The sequence below is a fragment of the Apteryx mantelli genome, chromosome 15 (genome assembly GCF_036417845.1).
Source record: "Apteryx mantelli isolate bAptMan1 chromosome 15, bAptMan1.hap1, whole genome shotgun sequence".
Lineage (NCBI taxonomy): Eukaryota > Metazoa > Chordata > Aves > Apterygiformes > Apterygidae > Apteryx > Apteryx mantelli.
The window spans coordinates 11,980,496-12,000,929 of NC_089992.1; the positions used below are offsets into that span (position 1 = coordinate 11,980,496).

At 44.4% G+C, this 20,434-nt stretch overlaps 1 protein-coding gene across 2 annotated transcripts; it reads right to left on the minus strand.

The window, feature by feature from the left end:
* Window positions 1-3,522: 3,522 nt before the first annotated feature.
* On the minus strand, window positions 3,523-18,797 carry WHAMM (WASP homolog associated with actin, golgi membranes and microtubules). Of its 2 annotated transcripts, XM_013957307.2 has the most exons (11): window positions 17,978-18,059; window positions 16,662-16,870; window positions 15,078-15,251; window positions 13,527-13,677; window positions 12,826-12,995; window positions 11,289-11,454; window positions 10,135-10,322; window positions 8,625-8,711; window positions 8,448-8,543; window positions 7,626-8,073; window positions 3,523-4,850 (listed from the first exon to the last, which is right to left on the minus strand). In XM_013957307.2, the coding sequence occupies exons 2-11, from the start codon at window positions 16,767-16,769 to the stop codon at window positions 4,564-4,566; spliced, it is 1,875 nt and encodes a 624-aa protein (XP_013812761.1). In that variant the 5' UTR covers window positions 16,770-16,870; window positions 17,978-18,059; the 3' UTR covers window positions 3,523-4,563. The 2 variants fall into 2 exon arrangements, with proteins under 2 accessions (XP_013812761.1, XP_067161444.1); XM_067305343.1 differs by lacking the exons at window positions 16,662-16,870; window positions 17,978-18,059 and adding an exon at window positions 18,240-18,797.
* Between the last annotated feature and the right edge of the window lie 1,637 nt (window positions 18,798-20,434).

Below are 20,434 nucleotides of genomic sequence, written 5' to 3' on the forward strand. Positions count from 1 at the left end.
GAGAGCACTGACAAGGTCCAGCTCTACGTGTTTAGAAATATCCGGCTTTGATAATAGGCCTCAGCATTTGTCTCAATATAGGATTAATCTGGGCTCTGCGGTCAGTGAATCGCATGGTGCAGTGCCGCAGTGGCAGCAGTTCCCGTGCGGTGGCTGCGGGACCCGGGGCCTGGCCCCAGACACGGTCCCCTTGCCGGCGCGAAGAGCGGGAATGCGGCTTCGAGAGGCCAGCAGGGGAGGCCAGGATAGCTCTGTGCAAGCATGTTATATAAGGCTGTATCGGTTTCAAAACGGTGTTAGACTCGTTAGAAGAGTCTCTTTGAACTCCGTGAGACTACATGCATGAGTAAAGTGACAAACTCGCTTAAGTCTCTGTAAGATCAGCGTCTGGCTCGCTTCAGGGTGTTCACACTCAGACTTGATTCACTTGATTCAATAACATTTTACAGATAGAATTATCTGTATCCAGCCTGTGAATCAGCCCTGTGTGTTGAACTGTGGGTTTGCTTATGGTAGAGCTTCATAAAGCTCCCAAAAAAGCATGTTGACAGAAATGCTGACGAATCCATGACTGCCGCTATTACCAGCTACCGCGGCAATGCTGTGTGTGTGTCAGACAAAGCTGCTGCGATTCTTTCCTTGCGGTGATCAAAGCACTGGGATTTCAAAGTGAAATTCTCTTAGTCAGACCAAGTAGTCTTTGAATACATTAACTGTAAAGCTCCCTAAAAATACTGCCAGCTAATGTCTGGACTACCCACATCTAGTTAAAGCAATCACAAGCCACGGTGATACTGATTTATATAAATTGATCTTTTTTACCTCATTACTGGGCTAGCCAGCAATTCTGTGCATTATTAACTCTTTAATGCTGGGAAGCTGTATTTTTCCATTTAAACAACTCAGCTTCTGCAGCTGGACAGCCAGGGCAGACTACTGTACTCCCACTGAGGGATTCATTTACTAGACTAGGATGAAATACTTTAAGACGGGGTATTAAATTTCAAAAAGCTGCCACAGCAGTTTTGCAGATTACTATTAATCTATTCCAGTAGAGCTGTTCATCACAGGCCCAACTGTCCACTCCGATTTCTTGAGCTCTTTGCACGGTGCCCATTAGCCATTGTGCAGTGGTGGAAGTGAATTGCGGCACCCGGCACCTCTGAAAAGCCCCTGAGTGCGCACCGAAACCCTTGTTAAACTCAAGATTAAGGCATCTTTCCTCTCAAAACTTTCAGGTTGCTTTTCTGGAGTGCCAGCGTTGCAGTGCTTGCTTAAGGTGCTGGGACCTACCTGTCGTATTCCCCCCCCCCCCCCCCCGGCTGGCACTGGAGGCACAGCACAACCGCACAGTCACCAAGATACGGAAGAAAAGGTAATTTTGGAAAGTTTTTCAGTTTTCTTAAATTAGAGCATCTCTCAGAAAAAAGAGCTGCAGATTTCACCGTGGAGCAAATTAAGCCTCGTGGCAATACCCTTGAGCACCTTGGTACAGTCCCTGTGGCTCTGCTGGGCACAGGTTAAAACCAGTCCTTGCTGCAACCCATCAGCAACACCAATATTATGTCCAAGGTGTGTTTGTCTAACCGGGGTTTAAAGACTTCCCATGACAGAAACCCACCACCTTGCTGGCCAATCTGTTCCTGTGCTTCACTGGTTGTACTGCTAGAAAGGTTTTTTCCCACTGCTAACCTGAATCTTTCTTGCTATAATTTAAGCCCATTATCTCCCCGTGAACACACAGAACAAATGACTCCCTTCCCCTTTGCAACAGTCCCGTATGCATTTGAAAACTGCTCCCCCTGCCCCCTTTCTTAAAGCTAATGCCAGTGCTTTTGGTCTTTTCCCTGGTGGTGTTTTTGGTGCCTGTGGCCACTCATGCTCCAGGGCCTCGCCACCGATGCTGGCTCTGCGGGGGAGCAGGACTCCTGGCACCGTGGCATCCTCACGAATTATTTGGCACCTCCCAAGCTCTGCTCCTGCAAATGCTTGTCTCTGTTGAGTAGCATCCCTTTAATTTTGGTAGCAAAACAGGTGGTGAGGCCATTTGATAGAGAAGAAATCTTCCATACCAACCCCCCAAAAAAGAATAGCTGCAGCACATTTTTTCATACAGCGAAAGTCAACTAGTCAGCTAGTGCAAATGAAGTGGGCTTCAGAAAACAGGCAGGCTCATATTGTTTCTGAGCAGGCTTTTAAGGAAGTTCTTCAGACTGAGGCATGAGAAAACTCTGTTGAGCACCTGGTAGCAGAACCTCGCTGAGCTTTAGATATGATTGCAAAAGAAATCTCTAGGTAGGAAAACACAATTGCTGTCCAATATCTTTGTAACTCACACTGCCCCTCCCGGATAAAATTGCTGCTGTTAAACATACAAAAGCTGTGCGATTTGCTGGAGGAATGGCAACTCAGTTATCCTCTGCATATTTTAAACTGCTGAGCTTAATTTCCTAGCGCTGTAGCCGAGTTTGCTTTGAGAAATAACCCTGTGCAGGGCTGCGCCATAGGCTCTGCCTCGAGGTGCGAGGTGTCCCTGTGTCTGCAGAAAGCTGGGCTAACACTGAATCTGCCTATTTTTTTGTGTGTGTGAATTTACAAGAGTGGATCAAGTGTAACAGAGCACATCTTACCTTTTATTGCTGTCAGGCAGCATGAGCAGCAGATGGCTGTAGCGCAGCTGCTCAGCCAACTGGGGAGCTGCGTGGGCCGCGGGGCCACTGCGCTGGCAAGGCACAGCCCTGCTAGGCCTGTGCTATTGCAAAGAAAGAGGTTAAAGGAAACTCATTTCCAAGCAAGCAACGGTTGTAAAATATTCCTCATCGACTGGGAGGAACTGAGCCTTCTGCAGCATATAGAAAATAGTCTTAAGGCCTGGCCCAGGAAAGAAAAGACTTGCTGTAGCTTAACTAACATATATAGGGCAGAGCCCACAAACATGGGAAACGGCCTCTGGAAAGCCACTCTGTGAGTTCCTCTATTGGCACTTCAGTAGCAAGGGCTTCACTTGGCCTGTAACTCCCCTTGACAGCTTTGCTCCCTGGAAAAATGCTGCTAATTAAATCCTGGAGCAAAACCCACACAGCAACCAGCAGAGCTGTGTCCATAGCAGATTTGTGAAGCTGGAACCTGTTCTCAAACTCAGCCTGTGAAACGTGCCTCTGTGTTTGAATGCTGATCCATTAATATAATTTCTCTTTCTAGCTGTATCCACTGTGAAAAAAGAACTGTTTTTTTTTTCCTCCCTTCCAAATAGCAGTAGGTGCTGAAACAGTAAAAGATGAACCACAAGATGCTTCTCATGAAAGTGCTAGGTACATATTTGCTGTCCTGATTAAATGGATCTGCTACTCTATAGTAAAACATAGAATTAAGGTACTCTACTTGCAAGTTTGTTACCAAATTACAATTCACAAATATTTGAGAAAATAAGGGCATTTACATACTCTATAAGTGAGACAGCACAGTTGCTATACGGCTGCCACTTGTTAAAATGAGAGTAAACTGAATCCACTTCTTCTGTTGGGATATATTTTTATTAAGGGTCAATAATAAACTCCAAAGAAACTTTGAATCATTTTTGTCACTATTTACCCAAAATAGAAACAGTCTATATATGTAATGTAGTTGAATTTTAGAATAGTTAGGTTCCAGGCACTATGTAAATAACTGCCATTTATAAGGTGCTTTCAGGCGATATAAATTCATGAGAGCAGGTATAAACATGTATTGATCTTCTCAGTGGAGAAATGTAGCTCTGTATTACAGGGCTAGATCACAGAAAAAATTACATACAATATTTTGGCACTTTCTTTTATGCCAACAGTTCACTGTAACCAGATGTATGAAAGACACTTAGCTTTCAAAAATACTCTACATTTAAACTTCCAGCTAAAAAGTAAACTTTTCAGTAATTAGTACAGTAGTGTTTATTTCAAACTTGATATTAGTTTTCCCATTCAGCATTGCCAAGCCCTTCCAAAGTGCACACTTTACAACATAATGACAAATGGAGTATCCAAGCAGTTATTTGAGAGTGAGCTGTATGAGACAAGCAACACATTAAAGGAATTTCTGGACCATGGAGGTAGTAATAAGAGAGCTTTCAAATTATGCGAAGATTTCTGGACTGCTTTTACCACCACACGTTTGAACTTTTAATTCACAAGGCAGATCTTCAGTTAGTTTCTCATTCTTTAAATTTGTTGTGATAGTATTATCTGCTGTGTAGTAACAACCAAAATAATGTATGTTTCAATTCAGTATTTTAGCTGTCTTCAGATACGGTGAAGACTCTGGAGTCTGCATGGCTGAGCCAGAATTGCCTATTAATGCAAGCATTTTTGGAATATGATTTCCCATGCAAAAATAAGAATCTGCAGCTCCTGCAGAAAATCAGCAGGACACTTACCATATAAGAGATTTTGGACTGTGACAAGAATATATACACACGCATACACACACACAATCATGCCGTTCTTTCATTTTGAAAGGAACAGTCTCCTACAATGTGCAAAACGAGACACGTACTGTGTTCCAGTCAGTACATCTGTTACTCTCACTGGGTTAACTGTCCCATTCCCCATTGTTCTGATCGTTGTTTTCCTCTTCTTCAGAATCAGCAGACACTTTCTTAATTCTCTGGATGACTGCCTTAATGCTTCTCTCCAGCTCATTACTAGATCCTTTACTGATATCTTTCTCAGTATCTTGATTCACTTTTCTTAGTTTAACTCCTTGCCTTATGGCAGAGAGGATGTCGTCTTTCACAGAGGCATAGGGATTTGGCTGTTTCACTTTGCGAAGAACACCTTCACCACGTTTTAGAGAAGCCAAAACCTCATCCATGGTTCCTGCAACAGATAAGTCAGTTGTATTGGAAGAAAGAACAAGACAACCACACTTGGAGGTATGAAACTCTATCCATGTGTTCACAGTTCTTCCTTTCATCTTTGCTGGAGACAGGAAAAGAGAATGAACTGTTCTGGCACAGACTCTTGCAAGCTTTTGCAGTGCCAGGTTCTGGAACTGAATAGTTAAAGCTTTTATACTTTATATTGAGAATCCAGCACCTCTTTAACATTACATAAAGTTGTGCGCTAAAGAAGAAATTATACACAAAGGAGGATGCTTCTTTTTCATTATGGCTTTATGTGCTTTCAAAAAAATATTACTGAACCAAAAAATGTCTTTTATTCTATATTAGAAACAATCTACCATTCCTTCTAGCTTTTTCAGTTGCCTGCTGAGACTGTCAATTGCATTTTTGCTCAACGAAGAGAAAAATGAAATGATTTGAGTAGAAAGGCTTGAAACTGCACCACTGAAATCAGTGGGAGTTAGATCAGGCCCTAAGCTGGTAGGCAGGCAGCTCTTTTCTGTATGGACTTAAAAAATAATTCTGATTTTACAACATGATTTAAATCTCAGGTGTATGTTTCTAAACTTCAGACCATGAAGGACACCATACCGAGAGAGCTTCTCCTGGCTCTCTTAGTACACATCATAATTTGTGTTTTATTCCTTTTGTTGGATTCTTTGTTGCTAACTTCAGACTGTCAGACAGGGAAGGCAGCTTCCCTGGACAGCAGTCCACAGCAACTCCTCCAGCCACAGGTCTAGGCCCTCTGTGCCTCACAGAAGTATTTTCGTTATGGGCAGTGCAGAGAGGGTTATGTGATTAACATCAAACAATGAAAATTTAACATTCTGCTAAATTTTGTGGTACCTTCAGAGACTGAGATGTCAGAAAAGATCCGTAAACTGGTCTTACAAAGCTTTCTAGTAAGCAGGTATTAAGTATATTAATCAAATGTGCTGCCTGGTAAAAGATCAGTTAGACTAACAAATAATAAAAGTAGTTCCACTTGGAAAGTATGATGATACCTTAGAGACAATATTTTCAGCACCAGAATATTAACCTCTTCTGACTTTTCAGGTGCAAAGACACAAGCAGCCCCTGTGTTACCGGAAACAACCTCTTTATGAAGTTGCTTCAGCAAGTTCCTATGGCAATATTTTATTGATTACTATCATAGCAATTAACATGCTGGTTTTCTTCATGAAATAGAGGTGTAAACAACCAGTTGGATCCCTCCAATAACCAAAAAAAAGGATTTTCCTTATTCAAAAATAATGAAAGGATATCAATGTTTGCTGTGAATGACAGTAAATATTAGCTACTAGCAAGGCTGTTCTGGTAGCAATCAGACTGCCCTGGTGTACAACTCCTGTTGCTAATCAAAGCTTCTTACGAGTGTCTGCAGCAGTTATCCCATGCACCTCCTGGACTGAAGTCAGCACACTGATCTACTGGATGCACAGCAGTTTGTCATGGCAGCCTGATGCGTCTCAGCCCTTCAGCTGCTTCTCCTTCACCACCCCTTGGAAGAACTGAAGACACGAACTTTTCTAGGTATTTCTGCCTGTGGTTTGCCTCTCAACTGGGGAGTTACAAAGGCTGCTTAGATGTATTGTGAAGAGTGTGAAAAGGGAAAAGAATGTGCCATATCTAAAGACCTGCTTCATTCTAACATAAGCTCTACTCTGAAAATTGTCAATGAAAAATTGCTGCCTTCCCACTTAGATCAATCTCCCTGGCATAGTCAGAATATCTGCTTGCTTTAGAGATAAAAATAAGCCTGTTAGCAGGATGTAACCAGTGCAGACTTGGGAAATTGCTGAGCTTTATTCTCATCCAAACTGCTGTGTTTCAATTGCAGAGTGCAGCCTTCAGTTACACCTCTATGATCTTGCTAACAAAGCAGAGGTGTACCAGAGCAGAATTTTTGCCCCAGGAATGCAAGTATGCCAACGCTATCCCTCTGCCTTTCAAATCTTGGCTGAATTCTGCATGAATTCTCCTAAGTAACCTTTATTTAGAAACTAAGCAAATTCTAGGTGGACACAGACTATGTTCACCTTATAAATGTGTGTGGCCCAAACTGATGGCTCTGTAGTACGTAAACACTGAAGAATAACCTTAATACAAGCACAAATATACTCACAAGCAGTCCTACTGGCTGGACACGATTAATCCTCAAACAAAATGCCACATTCAGTTCAAAGGTGGCAAAACTGTGGCAAGAATAAGCCTGGAAATAGAGGTTGCTTCTCATCAGATAATGTGAGTAAACCCCAGCTCCTTGGAATCATTTCTGCCACCTTCCTCTCTGTTAAAGCAGTGGCATTTTTGGTATCATGAGAAATGTGATCTCCACAGAACTATCAATGCTGTGATTAAGAATAGTTTAAACTAACTTGTAAGGCTGCTCTTACGGAGCAATGTAGAATTCTAGCACAGCAACTCAAGTCCAAATGTTCTAAAAAATTATTGACCTGGATGTCCAACTTGAGAGTGTTACTCAAAACATGTTGAGTTACATACACTAAAAGTCAGAGCCCTGTGAAGTATACCAAACTGGATACCCAAATCGCTGTTATTCATTTAGTATCCTGACTTGTGGTCAATGTTATTGTATGTGGTCTCTTAGACCAAGCTTTCTAAAAGCTTTGTTCTCTTGAGCAAGACTGCAAAACAACGTTAATGTCCAGAACCAGAGGGAGAGAGAACTGAAAAATGCAGGAAAGGAAGAAAGAAAAACACCAGTTGATGTGAGACTACTTACCTATGCAATTATTTACAGACATCCTGAATGAGTCATCCTGTCTGTGCATTGCAGGGACCTCAGAGCTAAGGGGAAGTGGCTTATCCTCTATTGCTGATGGTGTCTTGAAGTGGAGAGGTAAAGGGGGAGGAGGAGGAGGGGTTGGAAGAGGTGGCGGTGGCGGTGGGGAGGATGGAGAGTCCATCAGCCCCTCGCTGTGTTTTTGTTGCTTTGAGTCACCAGCAGCCACAAAAATCTGGACAGGGATATCTGCTGGGGGATTCTGATGAGAAGCTTTTAAAACTTTGCCTTCTGCTAGCTGCAAGCTCCTTGGCTGCTCCAGTTCTGGCCTCACTCTTGATGAAGGTGGAGGGGGCAGTATTGCAGCCTGCTGGGCGATGCTTCGTGGCATCTTGGGACTGAGAGGCTGGGGACCAGATGTTTTCAGCACAATGTGAGCTGGGCATTTCTGAAAAACAAGGGTAAGGCAGGAGGTCACTTTACCATTGGACTGGCAATAACAGCATCCACAAAGAGACAAAAAGCTGCAGAGCACAGACTTGTACTACTCACCCATTCAAGTAGAAAATTCAATACTGAACAGAGTTAAAGGAACATCAAGGTATTTCTTTCAAAGTGATTTCCCCACTTCTGCTCTCTGCAACAGGCTCTGTACCTGGAAGCTATTTTCTTAGTGGATTCCTTCCACTCGTTACATCAGTCCTATTTTAGACTACTAAAATGGTGGGCTCTGATCTGGACCGTGCTCACACGTGAGCTATGGCTACTTTTTGACTCCCTGTTTTGACACCATGTAGGATTACTGTAGTTCACAATACTTGCCTCCCTGAATGTTTTCAGCCTCTCCAGTGTTTTCTGACGTTCTTGGCTTATCCAAGCTTTTTTCTTTTTCTCTTCCTCTTTTTGCTTGTCTCTTTTCTGTATTAAAACACATGTAAATGAGCATTTGTGCACGAAAACAAGCTGCCAGAATCTGCAAGGCTGCTATTCAGTACTCACTATCTGTATGCTGTGATGCTGCTGGAAGCGTTTTTTGCTCTCCTCTGCCTGTTGCAGTCTCTGCCGACGGCTTGCTTCACATTGATCCTGGTGAAACAGCAAAATTCATGCAACCCTTGGTTAGTTCGTATTTACTGTGTGTGCAGTCTGTGCCATTAACTCATGTGCAAAAGTCACTCTAGAATAACCAACACCATGTGCTTGGCTGTGCCAAAGAGGATGCCGAAGCACAGCAGGTGCCAGATGTAAGAACCTACAGGTAAGGTCTATACCCAGATCTGAACAGATTCCTCTGTCTTACATTTAGGTTTAAAAAAAAAAAAAAAAGAAAAAGAAAAAGAAAAAGAAAATAAAAGAAAAAAAAAAGAAAAAAGGTAGCAACAAGCTCTGAAGAAATTTCACCCAGGTACCAGCTGGAGGGAATGGATGCAAAAATATGAGAAAGAAGGGCAGAAGGAAGTTAGCAGGGCACTGCAGAAATACAGGGCTATTTTCCTTCTGTCCCTCCTTTGCCATAGCTCCCACATACAAAGGGTAGGGAAGCAGAGGTAGGTGAAACACAAGGAATGGCTGACAGGGATACCCTGTTAGCAACAAAGGGCCTCAGAGAAGTTGCAGGTTTCAGTATTTTCTCTGAGAGTCACTAGTTGTCCCTGTACAGAGGGGGATTATCCACATGGTTGGGTAAGCATTTGCAAATCATCTGCCATGCGGCTTTAGTGTTATATAACCAATAGATGGCAATTAAGTGCATGAAAACAGAAGCAGAGGAAGTATCTGCTGAGGAAGCAGTTGTAGGAGACAACAACTGTTCATGAAACATTTCCAATGAGATTCCCATTTTGTCTGGACTAGTGAGGGGTAAAAGGCCAGACACACTTGGCTTAAACTCCGCTCTCTGCCTCAGCAGCGCTGCACAGGTGTAAGGCAAGTCCAGCTCACTGGGAAAGTCCATGAGAGTCAACTGTGATCTCATTTCTTTATTCCTAGTATTCTGCTCCAAATGGGAAGCAAAGGAAAAAGCTGTCCCTTGCACAGAACTGAGAGGCTGGAGAGAGAATTGCAGTAGTTAAATTTTCCCTCCCCTCCCATTCAAAGGTAAAGTAAGTATCACTGTGTGTGCTGTTCTATCACTGCAGCTTCCTTCACTGTAGGCCAAATTTTCTCCTGTGCTGCAGCTGCTTTATACCAGGCTGCCAGGGCAAAGTTCCAGCTGGCCACAGCATGGCTCTCCATGAGGTTTAACTGATAGAGGAAAAACCTCCTGGGTCACCCATATCAGTTTGTGCTCCCTTAATACACTAGGGAGCCATTTGCACCAGACAGTGGAGCATAAAGCTGGCTTAAAATCACATTGCCCCTCTTTCTGTTTTGTAGGCGTTGGCACCAAGTCACACATCATCTTGTATGTTCCAGCCAAAGCTTCCCTAGTTGTTTTCCGTCCATCCCTTGTGGGTCAAGACTTATGACCTCAGTTAAAGAAGCTGCGTGGCTCTAGGACTGCATTTACTTTTTTGTTCCTGAGGTAGGCTCTCCTTGCACAGACAGTTCCACGCTTTGTCTCCAACTGCTTAGTCTTCCGCCTCAGCTTCGTCATTTCTGACGAGTTAGCGTAATGTTGTCCCATTGTCTGTTCAATGACCTTGAGCTCCTCAGGATTTTCACATGTATCATAGTAAACAACTTCATCCTGTTTCTCTAAAAAGGCATTTGGCATTTTTTAAAAAAAAACAAAAATTGCCACAGTTATTTAAACATTTAAAGAAGTAACGACATTTTAAAAGCCACTGAAAGCAACGAGTTAGTTATTAGAAAGTGTAAAGCTTCAGAGTCGAGCTTGGTCCTTCAAAATCTTAAGCAAACATGTAATGCTACTCACAGGGATGCTTTGCAGGATCAAATTTATGCTGTTAGCATTTGCTGTTATTTAGCCTCCTCTTTCAAATGTATCTCTGTGCTTTAACTCCTACCTTCACTGACTGGAGTTTTCCTGGAAAACTGAAGACTGTTCTGATCAGCACTGGATGATTTATTTTCCTATTTAACCAGGTTTTAATTATGCAACAAGAAGAAGCAATGTTTACTTCACAGTATACTACACAGTAATAGAGAAATCATAAAGCACAAATAAGCATAAAAAAGACTGCTGCCTAATTTGGTCATAAATATATTAAGAAGGGACAGTTAAACTGGAATACATCAGCACTCAAGTAGCATCTAGCTAAAATCACCTCTTTTTGTCATTAACAGGATGTATTTTGCAATTTTTACATATTAAATTACAATAGTTTTGCGATGAATTTTGGGACACCTTTCAGCAGGTTCCCTGAAGGAAACTTCAGTTTCCATACATAGATCCTGTAAGAGCAATAGGTATCTGTAACATAAAGTTATCCCACATGCCAAACCTGTGCATGCATATATCACAGCTGATGTCAAGAAGAGTCACCAGTGTGGCTTTTTTTTACCTATGTTACTGAATTACTTTTAGAAGACAAAATATCAGATGCTGTCCCAGCACCAATGTTTTCCAGTGATGCTTTCTAGTATCAAGACCTGAGTAGGAATAATATTCTTCTTCTTTTTTTTTCTTAATACAAAAACAGAGAAGGCTATATCACTGCTGTGTTTTGGACATGTGCTTAAATACTTGTTTATTCTTACCTTTAATCTGTCTCCTTAAAGTGTCTAATTGTACAATAAGAAGCATCTCTTCATGTTTCAATACTTCAAGTTGTACATTATATAATTCCAGCTGGGTTTCATAATACTCCATTTCCAGCTCCTCTGCTACAGTTAGGTTCTCTTCTTGTTCATCAAGGTTCTCCATCTATACAGTCCCAAAGAGAAAATAAAAAACATTAATAGCCAGATAAGCACGAGTGACAGTGCCACCATCAAAAGAAGGGCAAGTCTCCCTCTCTCCCCTGCCCCCCTGCCCTTCAGTCCACCTTACACAGACTGTGCTGCTCACTGGACTCAGCTTGCCAACCTGGCACAAAACTGGTTTCATTTTCTGCTTGCTTACTGAATTGAATCAGCTCACGGAGAGGTTTCACAAGAGCTAGAGCTAGGAAAAGGTAATCACACAGCCAGGAGCAGGACCTGTCCCCTTTTTCACCAGCAGCTAACTATGAGATGGGCACAAGCTGTCTTGGGTACCTTCTCCCTTAGCCTTTGCATCAGGCTCTTAAAAGTTGGTGCGAGTCTGTCAAACAAGCTTTAGAGAGAGAAAGCTATCAGTAAGCTGCTACCCAAGAGAAAAATTAGGGGAGAAAAACCTCTTTCCTCTCCACCTTCCTTCCCCCGCCCCCGAAATGAAAATATAAAACCAACCAGGTGCTGTGAATTTGAAATATACCAACTGGTCATTTAATAATTTCCTGTTCTATTGTAGATTTAATTTGTGAAAAGCTTCATTCAAAAAGAGGTATTGTCCAGTAAGCATGACATAGCACCACAACTATTTTTTAATTAAAAGGATATTTGTACCCTTTATGATAAAGCTATTATTAATGATAGTTGTTCACTATGATGAAGCCTACCACAAAAGACTTCATTAAAATCTGCACAAATAACACTGCTCCTAAGAACAATTACATATAGTGCAGTGCATTAGTGCTAGGTGCTCCTAGCGGCAGTTAGATGGCATCAAGCAGAAACAATCAGAATATTAAAATTAAGTAAATACCTTTCTTTTGCAGTGTTCTCTGAAAATAATATCTCAGTCTTTTATCTTCCTGCAACTAATAGTTTTAAAGGTTAATACCATAAATGCTAACATGACACTTGAACTGTAAAAATATTTATCCTAAGCTTTCCTAAGTATCCTCATGTGTGCAGGAGCAATTTTAAAAAATGGGAGATATGCATTTTTCTATAATTTAAAACTATGTTGAAAATCAATTAGTTCAAGCTTTCTGTTTGCTTGTAAAATTAAAAATTGATTTCTTTTTCACAAACTGTCAGGAAACACTAGGTTGTTTTGTTTTGTTTTTCAAAAAAAGTAGCTTAAAATACTTGGGTCAGCTCTACAGTCTGTAAAATGCTTAGCACAGAACTTGGGTGCTTTGATGAAAGACACCTTCTGAGCTCAGTTTCATAGACAAAGACTTTAAAAGTCTCCCCATGCCCCTTCAGTGGGTTTTGATCAGCCCTTCACAAACCTGTGACAGAAAAGCATGTTTTGCAGGGGGCTTACGTTTTTCTGAATGCCAGCTTTCTTCTGTTTCAGACACAATTCCCTTGCCCGCAGATGCTGAAGAGTTTCTTTAGCTAACATATACTTCAGGTTTTCTAGTCTTGGCAAAGCTGATGCCCAGGTGGCTTGACCAAATCTTTTCTGATCTTGTTCCATCTGTTTGTGCATTGCTGCAGATAAAAACATTGCAGTAAGATATGAAAAATGCAGTGTCCTAATAACCCTTGTGTGTTCCTACTACAGCTGCAGTTTAAAAAAATGCTGATGCTATTAAACAATTTCTAAAGCTTTGGAAATTATAAGACTGTAAGACTGAATTTATGTTTTATAAATGGAAGTCAAATACTTAACCGTACCATGTAAATGTATGTTAACAATTATATAGCAATGTTCTTAGTTACCACCCTGAAATCCTTGATGCTTTCACAGCAAGGGTTAAAGTTGTGCATGTTTTTTTATTTAGAGGTTTGCAGCCATAATTCTCATGTCTTGATGACATCTGTGTGTAAGCCAATGCAAATTGTAAATCAAGCTGGTTAAAAGATGTAAGTTTAGGTGAATAAAATTCTCATTTCTTGTGCTGGACACTCATCCTAACTTTGGGGTTTGCAGAGATAGAACAGCAAAGGTGATAAAAAGAGCTTTTTAACCCCAAAGACAAGTATGAATCACAACCTTTTGGGTAAATTCACTGTGATTACCTGCCAGGGCCTTTACGGTTTCCTTGAAGTAGTTCACTGTGATATCCTGAATGGAGCACACAGCATCTTCTGCCCGCTTAGTCCATTCCTCAGCATCTTTCTGCAAAGCTGCTATTCTTTTAGGCCCCAGCTGATCATACTGTAAAGATTTCTGCAAGGAGACAAAATTCTCAGTTATCAGCTGGTTACCACAGCAGTGCAGCCCACATTACGCTTCACTGACAGATGCTGCAAGCGAGGCAGAGCACAGTGGCAAACCTCACCTTCCCCTCACCCGTCGCAATGCAAGTCACTGTCCAGACCCTGCTCCCCATTCTCCAGGTTAATGCAGAACCTGTCACGACTTTAACGTTCGCTTTGGATTAATTTATTTCTTAAAATGTTTGTAAACCCTCATCTTAAACATAATGTCTGTCTGAAACGTTTCTAGTTGTTACTAAAAGTAACTCAGACACACTCTTCTACGTGCAATGTTCTCTTCTATTTTTCCCCCATGTGTTGACAGCACATTCTTGGCAGGTCCCCCTGTTTGGCTGTTCTTTCACACAGGAACAAGGATATAGAAAAGAAACATAATATTTTCAAGCCCACAGAAAATTGATAGAGGGTACATGGGTACAAGACTAGTATCCGATTTGTCTTTTTTTAAGAAATAAATTTTAAAAGAGCCTAAACTTTCTTTTAAGATGTTATTTACACAGAAGAAAACTTTGAGCTAGTTTAATCCATTCCAGTTTTCACTTTAATTTTCAGTACAGCATACTAGCTGTTTTATCCTCACAGATTTAGACTTTCAGTATCTAAAAACTTTAGAGTCTTAACTTACAACTGTTCTGCTCTTTTCTACAACATTAACAGCTCGCTATAATTTTAACAGAATAGTTAAGAGAAAATCAAAATAGCAGAGGGCTCTCCCTTCCAGGTGCATCATAACTTTTCTTGACTATGGGCTTCCAGTTTAAGATTCATGCAGAATTAAGTGAATAAACTGACAAGTGATGTGCATTTTAGCTTGTACTTCTAGCAGGCTCAAGCAGTGACAGAAAACTGCTGTGTCTGGTAAGGCCAGCTCTGCCTTCCCTCCTACCACCACAGCTGAGTTAACATGCTACATCGGCATTGCTGCGGGATGGCATTCCCAATGTCACAGACTAATCCCATTGAAGATGGCCCACCAGAGGTTACTAGAACCTCTGTAAATTGAGCCTACGAGAGTAAACCATGGACATGAGGAGTTTAGGGATGTTTTTTTCTTTTACTACTTCCCAGTGGAGGGAGGCAGGACAATGGTGAGAAGCTGGCTGGGTTCAGCAGATGAAATCCTATTTAAGCTAATACCGTGAACTTTATTTCAGTAGATCTTCTCAGAACAGATCTGCTGTAACTCTGAACTTCCCAGCCACGTTCGGTGGCTTGGCAGGAAAAAGGAAGTAGTGAAGACAGAATTGGGGAGTCTAAGGATAATCAAACGATGTGGAGTCTCAGCTGCTCCAAGAGCAGATGATGTCCCACTACACAACTTGGCCTTTCACTTTGTAAGGGCAGACCTACCAGGATTTCCAGTTTGTACAGGGTCGCCAGTTCGCGCATATCTCTGAATGGCTGCAGTAAAAACTGGTAGAATTGCGTTGCCATGGTAACCAAGTCCTGATAAGTTTCGTCTTCTTCTTCATAAACCTTCATCAAAGCCACCATTGTGTCAGCACTTTTATGCTGCTGAAGAACCTAGAAGGATAAAAGGTAAGTCGGATTTGGCTGTGTTTTGTGTTCGTGTGCGCTAACTGCTGACAAGCTTTGGTGGAAAGAACCTGTCGTTTATCACCAGACGAAAGAGCCAAGGCTTCCCGTCATGTGGGAGGACCGCTCCAAGCACTCAGCAACCGTCCCCAGCAGGAAATACCATTAGCGACGTCCTCTTAAGGGCACTAATTGCTGCATATTGCATTAGGAGACTGCAAGGGGAATCATGCCTAGGGCCTTCCATGGCAAAAATGCTAATAGCTGTGCACAGCTGACATTTATAAATACAGATGGTTTGCAGGGGAAGTCTGCATGCTGCAAGGACAAGTAAGGCATTCTTAAACTAGTTCTTGCATCTCTTTCAATTACTAAATACCTTCTAACACAACATGAGTTTCTGGATCCAGAATTTCTGATTTCAAGCATGGAAAAATCAGACTTTCATTTAAAAATCAGAATTCAGAACCAGATTTCTACCCTGATATACTCTGCAGTTAAATTCCTTTAATATTTTTATAATTCATAATAGTTTATTCCAATCTCAGTCCTAGAAATATTACATTTTATAACTTTTAATTCCTCCAGGGAGCAACTGTCTCTTACTGATAGATCAGTACTCATTTAAGGTATTCATTTGCCTCTATGATGAAAAATGAATTTGGAAACTTTTCTTCAATTTGTTTACTTAGCATCAAAGCTTCAAAGATTTTTTTTTGCCAGCAGGTAATAGAGACCGTGGTGTGAGCTATGGGCTAGGACAGAGGCAGCTGAGGAACCAGAGGTAAGCTCCGGCGAGAAACACAGACCTTCTGGGAAGGATATAGTTTGTGCTGCAGCTCCTTAAGGGAAGCCGGGGAGGGAATCGAAGGTGCTCAGTGCTGCGACAATCAGGAAAAAACACTTTGACACATGGGCCCGATTATGTTGCAACTGAAAAGCACTGGCATGAAACCCTGCTGGTTGCTCCTGCCAGCCAAGCCTGGGTACCACAGCGGGAGCAAAGGTCCCAGCTGGAGGATCCCCCGGGAAGGGCAGAGGAGTCAGCACGAGGCCACCGTCCACCCATCCTCTCCCTGGTCCTGGCATAGGCAGGACAGGGGAACATGAGGGCCCAGGAGCCGGGGCAGCTCAGACACCATCCTAGGGCCCAGCTGCAGCAATTGAACAGTCTGTTTTTTCCAATGTTGAAGCCAAGCAAAACACATTAATGCGCTTTCTGGTTCTCATACTCAAACAAGGAGCAAGGGTCATGATCGCCACTGGAGGATGTTTACACTAGGGAGAGGGGAAGTATTTGTAAAATTTTAGTCTACTTGTGAGAAAATTGTCATAGTTTTTCTGGGAAATCCTTGCATTTACACAATTTGCTATTCTTTTAATAGAACTCCAGTTCACCATTAGCCAGAATGACTCCAGTGGTGGTGGTGATGGTGGTGGTGATGGTATCGCTCTTGGGATTTTAGGACTGTTATCTTTGTTCAAAGATACAAAAAAAGGAAACATCTACACGCTGCTCCTCTCCTCTGTCTTACACAGGCAACTTCTGCACTCTTACAAACGCATCTCCTTTTATCTCTAGTCATCTGCTCCAGAGGATGAAGTATCTGAGGAGGACATCGATATAAACAGGGAAGAAAGATGCTCTGATATTTAAGGTTAGTTTGGAGCCAGAAGATAAAGGTTTCACTTCTGGCTTTGCTCTGCGGGTCTTGGGTAACCTGGTCTACACTGCATATAATGAACTTATGTTCTTGTGAGGCCTGGAAATACAACAGTATTGTTTAAAGCATCCTTAGACGTAGCTAATATATAGTTGGTAATAGCAGGATAGTTGGCACTAAGTTATACTTAACCATCAAATCCCAAACTGCCACATAGGTATTTACTCTTCTGTGCTTCTTGCAAAAGAGCACAAGGACCAGAATGTATTTCTAACTGGGGCATGGACTGTTACAGTCATTCAGGTACAGAAACTGTAACTTTTGTATACAGCATTGTGTATGAACTTCATGCAAACTAAAGTCTTTTTAAAAACTCTGTTTCTGAGAAGGAATGGGAATCACGTTATGGTTGTTAAGCAGTGACACAGAAAACACTAAGCTAAAGCCAACTGTCTCAATTTCTTCCCAAAGTAGGATCATTTTCATAAAATGCCTTTCAGCCTGCTCTGCCAGGTAGAGCAAAAAAGGTTTAGCAGCAACAGCACTAGTGATCTTAAATTGCCTTTAAACCTTGTGTTAACATAGCAATGTCCTAACACACTAGTTACCATCCTTGAAACAGAGTGCTTAACACAAGGAAAAAAAATCCAGTTAGACACCTAGAGCAAGCAGGAGCTTACAGTAACAAAGACAGAAAGGGCTAGTATCATAATTATGCATTCACTAGGCCAGAATTGCACACTTCACATTTTTCTGACTACAGAACACCTATTTGATATAGGCCTACAGATTGGTTTGGTTTAATGAAGCAACTTCTGACAGAGAATCCCCCAGTTACAGTCCTCACTGCAAGAAGGCAGTCTGAGACCTTCACAGGGAAGTTATCTGTACTCTCCTGGGTTGCAATTCCAGTCAGCACACAACGCTGCTGGGTATTTTTAGCAACGTGTTTCTGTAGGAGCGCCTGCAGCTTAAGCAAGCGCCCCGACGTCTTACGCTTACGGCCCACAAGGAGCTCGCTTATTCCCCACTTAATAAAGCGGTGCTTACAAAGACGGATCGCACTCGACGCTCGAGCACGTCAACTCGGCGGTTTCTGGGCAGCCAAAGCGGCGTTTGTGTAAGTGCCGACCTGCCCACCGGCAACACCGCGAGCAGGACGACGCCAGCGACCCGGCACCTTCCACCGCGGCACCCACGCGCGAGCGACTCTCAAGCAGCTGACGCGAGCGGGAGACAAGCAGCAGAGCGGCCGCAGAGGTCGGAGGGGAGGAAGGCGGCGCTCGAGCACGACGAGGCCCCGGGCCCGTACCCGCCGCAGGGCCTCCTCGGCCCGGGCCAGGTGGCCGCGCAGGGCCCTGCCGCGCAGCTCCTGCACGCTCTCGTAGTAGTCGTCGTCGCGGCGGCGCTCGGCGGCGAAGAGGGCGTCCAGCACCACGCGGCCGCCGCAGAGCTCCAGGGCCCAGCCCAGGTAGCACTCCAGCTGCCGGCACAGCTCCTGCACCTCGGCCTCGCCCGGCGCCGCGCCGCCGGCGAACAGCGCGGCCCACAGCCCGCCCGCGGCGCCGCGCAGCGCGGCGGGCAGCGCGGGGAAGGCGGGCTCCAGGCGCGGGCACACGGCCGCCAGCTGCCGGTGGACGCCCAGCAGCGCCTGCGCCGAGAAGAGCCCGGCCCAGCTCTGCCGCGCCGCCGGGGCCGCCGGCTCGCCCTCCGCCGCCGGGGCCGGGCCGTGGCACGTCACGGCGAACTTGCCCTCCGCGTCGTTCCAGGCCGCCAGGAAGCGGAGCCGCGGCGGGCGCGGCTCGGCGAAGGCGGCGTCGCGCACGGCCACCCAGCCCTCCAGGCTGTCGGGCTGCGCCTCCATGGCGGCGGCGCGCGACCCCCGCGCCGAGCCGCCGCGCAGCGAAACAGAAACTGAGCGGCCGCGGCCGGGGCGTGGCCCCGCCACGCGTCGGCGGCAGCTCGCGGCCCGCATTGGCTCGGCGCCGCTCGGGGGCGGGGACAGGACCGTGGCCGCGGGAAGGGCGGGCGGGGGCGGCGGGGCCGGCAGGGCGGGGGCGCGAGAGGGGGAGGGGCGCCCGGCTCTCACACAGCCGAAGTCGGGGAAAAAAAAAAAAAAAAAAAGAGTCGCGGAGCCGTGCGCACGGGGCGGGTGCAAAGGCCTCGCAGCGGGAGAAGGAGGTGACGTGTGCTGCTAAAAGGCGATGGGCAGCGGCTGCGCGGGCCGAGGCCTAGGCCCGAAGCAGCCCCGCCGCGGGTGCCCTCAGCAGCGGCGTGGCTGCGCGCAGGGCGGTTCCCGCCGTTCCGCGCCCGGCGCGGGCTGAGCGCTGCGCTGCCCCGGCCGCGCGGTTCCCTCCGCAGCTGCCCTGCCGCGGGCCCGCCGAGGCGCTCGGCCTGCCGAGGTGAGACCCTGCGCGCTGGCTGCGGCCTGGCCCGCCGTGGAGGCCCGGGCCCCCCGGTGCGGCCTTGCCTCGTCTCTCTGCGGCTTCCCCGCTGCCTTCGGCCTCTTCCTCGCCTCCGCGTCTCGGCCTCACCGAGCAGCGCCCAAATCCGCTGCTCGCCCCTCCGGCAGGGCCCTGCCCCAAAGCCCTAGCGCCTGGGTTGTCTGCGTTGCAGCTCCTGCGCTTAGTCTTTTCCCATTTCTTGGTAAACTCAGCCTGCTTTGCAGCCAGCTGGATTCTGAATTTTGTCTGTTTTCAGGACACTTTTAAAAATGCACGTGTGTATGTGACTGCATGTATATGGTGCAGCATAGCAATGCAGTCAAACCACGCCTGTCTTTATGTCGGGCTCAGCTCCGAGGTCGTTATGCTTATCAACACACCAAATTTGAAGGCATCAAATGAAACCAGCGTTTGTAGAGCATATCTACTTAGGCAAGAAACACCTACCACACAGGCACACACATATCCCACCCCCATCTTTTCTTGCAAGTTGAATGACTTCAGGAAAATGGTAGGATGCATCAACCTGATCCAAGATGCCCTCTGTAAAAGGGTGTAATTGTTTGGACAGCTTGCTTGAATACTGCTTTATGTGCTTCTGGTAAAAGTGAAGAAGTGCAGTGCTTTTTATGAAGCATATATGTCTTATTCAGGCATTGTATGCAAGGCTGAATTTAATTTACGGTAAAGAAAATTTTATGTTCTATTTTTAGAATTAAAGCTGACACTACCAATTTTTCCCTAGATTAAGGTCTGCGAGCTATCATAGATTAACAATATAAAGGCAAAAATTAGTTCCCATTTGAAAACTAATAAAATCTGTCTGACAACATAAATGTTAACACTGAAAACATTTCTGCTCTGATCTCACCAATGATAGAGGCTCTGTCAGCAGTAATATGATCGTGACTACATTGGTAATTAATTTCTAATTCCTTACTGAAAGAGCAAACAATTGGATTGCTAAAAATGTGAGGAAATGATACCAAATTTAATTGGAAAAGGAGGAAAAAGCACAGCTGTGTCAAGATGCAATAGGCATTTCCCATTGCACTGTCCTCTT

What these genes read in the sequence shown, in the direction of transcription:
- WHAMM (XM_067305343.1), bottom strand. Translation starts at nt 18,791, where the DNA reads ATGGAGGCGCAGCCCGACAGCCTGGAGGGCTGGGTGGCCGTGCGCGAC. An exon ending in AACCGTAAAGGCCCTGGCAG is followed by an intron (nt 12,996 to 13,526) that starts GTAATCACAGTG and finishes TTTTATCTGCAG; the next exon opens with CAATGCACAAACAGATGGAA. An exon ending in CCTACCTCAGGAACAAAAAA is followed by an intron (nt 8,712 to 10,134) that starts GTAAATGCAGTC and finishes CTGTTTCACCAG; the next exon opens with GATCAATGTGAAGCAAGCCG.